We start from the raw sequence: 6000 nt of genomic DNA on the forward strand, positions 1-6000 counted from the left end.
AAACACAAGGACAAGTCCGACAACCCGGAAACGGTAGGTATCGTTTGTGAATGGAAACTTACCGATCATCGGACGAGACACCTGTCACTCAAGATACACAGGTATGGAATCTTATGTGTAATGTGCAAAAGTTCTCCGTTTAAATATAAGAAAATAGAATTAATCCACAGTAATCCATTCCGACTTTTCCCTGCGGCAGACTGTTGAACTTCATGTGTACCTTGAGTGACAGGTGTCTCATCCAACGATCGGTAAGTGTTCCAGTCACAAACGATACCGACCTCGTCTGGGTTGTCTGAATTGTCGTTGTGTTTTCACATATCTATCATGTGTTTCGTGCAACGACCCGGACAACCCGGAAGAGGTAGGTATAGTTTGTGAACGGAAACTTACCGATCGTCAGACGAGACACCTGTCATTCAAGATATACAGGTGAATGAAAGGTGTCTCGTCCGATGATCTGTAAGTTTCCGTTCGCAAACTATACCTACCTCTTACGGGTTGTCTGACTTGTCGTCGTGCTTTCGGATTTGTTAACGTGTTTTGCGCTTCTCTGCCACCGTAGTTATTTTAAGAGAAGCTGCTAAAACGAGATAAAACTGCAGAAAACGAGATAAAACTGCAGAAAACGAGAACGATCCCGTTTCCGTTTACAGTACGGACATTATACTGTCTGCGTGGAGGCAGGAGGTGAAGCGGCTGGTGCTACGATGCGGTCGGAACATCCTGGAGCTAAACACCCTCAAAACTCTGGAGATGATAGTGGACTTTATTATTAAAGACCCCTCGACACTTCTCCCCCCGCACAATATCCAAGCCCTGTGTCAATGTGGAGAAGTTTCTGTGCTCTAACATTTCCCAACACCTGAAATGGGAGCGACATAAACTCCATCATCAAAAAGGCCCGGCAGAGGATGTACTTTCTACATTACTTAAGGAAGTTTGGTCTGTCACATGAGCTGATGATGCTGTTCTACACTGAACCTGTCCTGTTCACATCCATCCATCACCATGTGGTTTGGTGCGGCGACGAAACGGGACAGAAACAGACTGTAACGCACGGTTAAAGCAGCAGAAATAATAATCGGTGCTTCCCTTCACACTCCCAAGGACTTATACGATACAAGAACCAGAAACCGGGCAGGAAACATCACCACTGACCCTTCGCACCCTGGACACAACCTCTTTCAGCCCCTCCCTTCTCTCAGGCGCTACAGAACTTTGTTTACTGCTTTATGTACATTACTGACCAGTCATATATTCTGTATTCATATTTAATACTCATTCTGTCTATACTGCATCACATCATCTGTATTGTCTTGTACATCAGCTCTCAGAGTCTTTCACAGCTCAGATGAGGAAATGCACGACGGTGTGTGTGTGTGTGTTACGATTTGCTCCAGTCCAGAGCCCTCGTAAACTCCTCCTCGGTAAAGGACATCATCCTCGCTGCCTCGTAGTGCATCTGTGAACATGTTCGGGAGGGTGAACGTGAGCTCTGTGCCCGTGTATCGATCAGGAACCGGGTTTTATAATACACCACACTCACCTTTTGCCTTTTTAAAATATCGATAAGCTTGAGCTGCTTCTTAAAGCCTGTGATGAGTTCAGCTTTCTGTTTCTCCAGCTTTTTATTCTCGGCTTGTAAAGCTTCGATCTTCTGCTGCTCCTGATTCGCCGAGTCCTTGACAGACAGATAAACCGGTCGAATAAGTCACATGAACTGAAAGTAACACTGGGACTTAAAGGTGGGGTCTCCGTTGTTTGAAAGCCAATGCTGACATTTGAAATCACCAAAACAAACACGCCCCTAACCCAAATGGGTCCCACCCCTGTATCGATAGCTCCGCCCACACATACATACGTAACCCAGGCGACTAACAGAAAGAAACGTGTCTTTATCATAGCTGAAGGGAAGAACAATACGATTGTAGATAAACAAACAAGCAAAAATGCCACACAAGCATAATGATGTAAAGGACAAAGGCATATATTAGTTCTGTGTAACAAAGCAAAACCAACGTTACTCACCTATCGAGAAGGAAAAAAGCGCCTCGGCGTCTTAAGTAAAGTCGGCCACATATTCACAGGTCGGAGTTTCCCGAGTCGATAACTCCTGAGCTAAACGCTGTTACTACACAAAACGCGGTTGTAGCTGCCTCTCTACATTACTACGATAGAAAAGAGGTGTTATTTGTGTAGTAACAGCGTTTAGCTCAGGAGTTATTGACTCGGGAAACTCCAACCTGTGAATATGTGGCCGACTTCCTGCTCCTTCGGTTCTCTCCAGCGCTGGAAAGCTGATCCTATATTAACACGTCCTACTTCTTGTCCTTATCGTAAGTCTTTCTTCTCTTTCTTTCTTTGTTTTTATCCTCCATGTCGATGTTAAAACCGCTTTCTGCTAACGTCACACATGCGCACTGAACACTCTCTCCGGCCACATCGACAAGACCCGCCCCTTTCTGCTCATTGGCTACACGTTTGTTTTGTTTTTGTTTTGTTTGTCGTCCCGACTCGGTTTTCTGAAGCGTTTCTCAAACAACGTAGACCCCACCTTTAAGATGACTTCTAGCACAGTGCTGCTGAATTCTGGATTCTGATTGGTCAGAAAGTGTCCATGTATATACTGCAGATATTTTTTCGTTTTGAAATTCAGAATTTTGGTGCATTATAGTAGAGGAATGTGTCAGCGTGTTGGTGTTAATCTGTACCCTGCTGCTCTGTTTCAGCTTGTTGAGTTCAGCTTTGCTCCTCTCAGCCTCCTCCAGAGCTCGGTTCAGTCTCACCTGTGTGGCATTGTTGCTGCTGGACGCCTGCTTCTGAGCCCTTTTCATTCCCTCCAACTCCTGCATGTTACAGACAGACAAGCAGTAGAGTTTCATACTCATCAAATGTTTCCTTTAGAGCTTTTGTCCACTCTCTCGCACCCTCCACATTGTCTGAAGTGCTTGAGCTCCGCTGACTGGCTACAAATGTGTATGATTTGAAAGCACAACACGTGACGTTTTCTTTATCGATCCGACGATTAGCAGAGAAACAACACGACAGCCTTTTGTCTGAAGAGCATCCTCACCGTAAAATACAGAATTTTAAACATAATGCTATTTAAAGACTAGATTTTTGGCGGAATTATTTATGCAAATTTAGCTAACCACATGATGACTCATATCTATAGATGCAATAGAATATGCAATATTTGTTAAGGGGTCATGAATCACTCACTTAAAATATTCACTGAATCACAGGAACCACTCACTCTCACTCACTCACTCACTCAACCCATCACAGGGCACACACACACACTCACACACTCACACACTACGGACAATTTTCCAGAGATGCCAATCAACCTACCATGCATGTCTTTGTACCGGGGGAGGAAACCGGAGTACCCGGAGGAAACCCCCGAGGCACGGGGAGAACATGCAAACTCCACACACACAAGGCGGAGGCGGGAATCGAACCCCCGACCCTGGAGGTGTGAGGCGAACGTGCTAACCACTAAGCCACCGTGCCTCCCTCACAGGAACCAATGAATCCTAAACCCAATCGACTGGCTCTCGGTCTCACCTTCTGTAACGCGGTGACTTGATTGCGCAGGCCGTCGCATGTCCTGTTAACGTCGTCATTCAGCGCTCTGTGCTTCTCTAACTGCGTCTGCTGCATGTTGGTGGTCCTCTGGAGTCTGACTCGATCCTCCTCCACCTCCTTCAGCTTACTGCTCAACACTCCATTCTCCTCGTCCTGAAAGACCAGCGAGAGCATTCGTTAGATCACTTTCGCGCCCGACGTGCTTTATTTCATGCAACTGGGAACGCATACCTTCTTGTTGCAGTCGTGCGAGAGTCTGTTTAACTCTTCCTCCATCACTCGGAGTTTGGCCTTCAGGAAGCGAATCTGAGCCTCTGTGAATATTAAAGGAGAAGAAACCCACTGATTCGACTGTGGAATTTACATCTACAGTACTTAAAGATTTCAGACGTGTACGTACAGTATATGATTAGATAAAGGATAAAACACTGGATCACAGAGCTACCCAAACGTTGGCTTAGACAATGGTCTGAAGTTTGTTGCTATTACTTTTCTAAGCGATCCGAGTACCGGTACTTCCGGTACCGGGTCTCAAATTGGCCTTTTTTCCCATAGACTCCCATTATAAATTTTGGAGGTTTATAACTCGGCAAGCTTTCGGACTATCTACACCAAACTCGGCCAGCTCCTTTAGGGTGAGACTCTGAACAAAGGTTTAAATCAGTGTACTGACTGGCCTTTCGGTTGTCCCGCAGCCCCGCCCCCAATATATGCAAATCCAAAAAACTTTTTACAACATGGACATGTGACATATCAAAACAATCAGAACAATGTGGGGAACTTCCTCAGGAGTATTTGGATGATGTCACATGCTCCTCTCCGCTAACCTCCAAATGTTTTGGCAACCTAGCTTTATATCTACTTGCCTCCAAAAGCAACACTGTCCCTTATGTCCACTTGCCTCCAAAAAGCACCTTCCATTGCGAATACTTGCATCATGAAAGCCAACATCAAAGTTTGTCACGACAAGCTTTACAAATCTAGTTACATTTAAACCACAAACTCCTCTGTCCTAATCAACACCAACAATCAACACCGTCTGACCAATCAGAATCCGGGATTCATCAGTGCTGTGATAAGGTTAATGTTATAGTTCATTAATAAGTCACCTGCACCCATCTCATCACCGGCGCTCGGCATGATGTCGTCCTCCGGTTGCTCGTCTGTGACGTCATCGTTTACTTTGCTCTCCAGGTTGCTTATAGTCTTAGCCAATGAGAAATCGGAAAAATCCTCCGGCACCGCGACGTCATCCACGACCGAGGGGATCTTTTTTCTGATGGAGAATAAAAGCAGCAAAATCAAGCTGTGGTTTAAATGAAATCAGGACGTATACAGGACGTGTCGAATGGTTTTTAACTCACTGTGCTGTCTTTCTGGGAGCTGATGGTGGTCTGTTCAGATTTAATGGTTTTTTAGACTTTTTCTCCGTCACGACCTTCATAATGGAACAGATACTTGTTTTTAATTACACACACAAATTAGTCATATATACATATATATATATATATATATATATATATATATATATATATATATATATATATATATATATTAGTTTTAATTCCTCTAAACGGTACAGTGGACAAGAGAACATCTCTCCGTCTCAAGCGTGCTTTTATTATTAGATGGTTATGTGCGTAGTGAACGAGGCGAGCCATCAAAATGAACAAAATAAATTATACTTCTACCTTTGCTGTTGATGGTCGTGCTGAGGTCATGTCTCTGTAAACACACACACACACATTTGTATAATTAAGGTAATGTGTTTAGACGTTAAATAACTGTAGTACTATTACTGACACACGTTTACCCAAATTCCTCAGAGTCGTCTGCAATATTGAGGCTCAGGTGGTTTGAGATGGGCTTCGACAGCACCTCGTTCTGTTCTTTCTGATAAAAACAATAATAATTATTATTCATTTTTTACCTTTGGTCACGGGGAGCCTGTGCCTATCTCAGGCGTCATCGGGCATCAAGGCAGGATACACTCTGGACAGAGTGCCAACCCATCACAGGGCACACACACTACGGACAATTTTCCAGAGATGCCAATCAACCTACCATGCATGTCTTTGGACCCGGGGAGGAAACCGGAGTACCCGGAGGAAACCCCCGAGGCACGGGGAGAACATGCAAACTCCACAAACACAAGGTGGAGGGGGGAATCGAACCCCCAACCCTGGAGGCGTGAGGCAAACGTGCTAACCACTAAGCCACCGTGTCCCCTAATAATTATATAATTCACTAAATACATATAACTAAATGTATAAAGTATTTTCCTCACCATAACTTCCTCTGCCTGCCTCACCAGCTCGGCTCTTTTAGCCTCCAGTTCTGCATTAAGTCTCCTAAAACAACAGACAACGCATTTTAGGTCCTTGGGTGTTTATTGGGTCCTGATGT

At 44.6% G+C, this 6000-nt stretch overlaps 1 protein-coding gene across 1 annotated transcript in view; it reads right to left on the bottom strand.

The window, feature by feature from the left end:
- Positions 1 to 1258: 1258 nt before the first annotated feature.
- Positions 1259 to 6000, bottom strand: part of tex9 (testis expressed 9) — a 5316-nt gene continuing 574 nt past the window's right edge. The window contains exons 3-12 of the mRNA XM_027174217.2: positions 5882 to 5945; positions 5408 to 5487; positions 5286 to 5319; positions 4959 to 5032; positions 4704 to 4870; positions 3826 to 3908; positions 3574 to 3747; positions 2715 to 2849; positions 1550 to 1684; positions 1259 to 1465 (exon numbers count right to left, since the gene is read on the bottom strand). Of these exons, the coding sequence (XP_027030018.2) occupies positions 1388 to 1465; positions 1550 to 1684; positions 2715 to 2849; positions 3574 to 3747; positions 3826 to 3908; positions 4704 to 4870; positions 4959 to 5032; positions 5286 to 5319; positions 5408 to 5487; positions 5882 to 5945 (1024 nt within the window). The 3' untranslated portion in view covers positions 1259 to 1387. The remainder of the gene's footprint in view (positions 1466 to 1549; positions 1685 to 2714; positions 2850 to 3573; positions 3748 to 3825; positions 3909 to 4703; positions 4871 to 4958; positions 5033 to 5285; positions 5320 to 5407; positions 5488 to 5881; positions 5946 to 6000) is intronic.

This window comes from Tachysurus fulvidraco, chromosome 1 (genome assembly GCF_022655615.1).
Source record: "Tachysurus fulvidraco isolate hzauxx_2018 chromosome 1, HZAU_PFXX_2.0, whole genome shotgun sequence".
Classification (NCBI taxonomy): domain Eukaryota; kingdom Metazoa; phylum Chordata; class Actinopteri; order Siluriformes; family Bagridae; genus Tachysurus; species Tachysurus fulvidraco.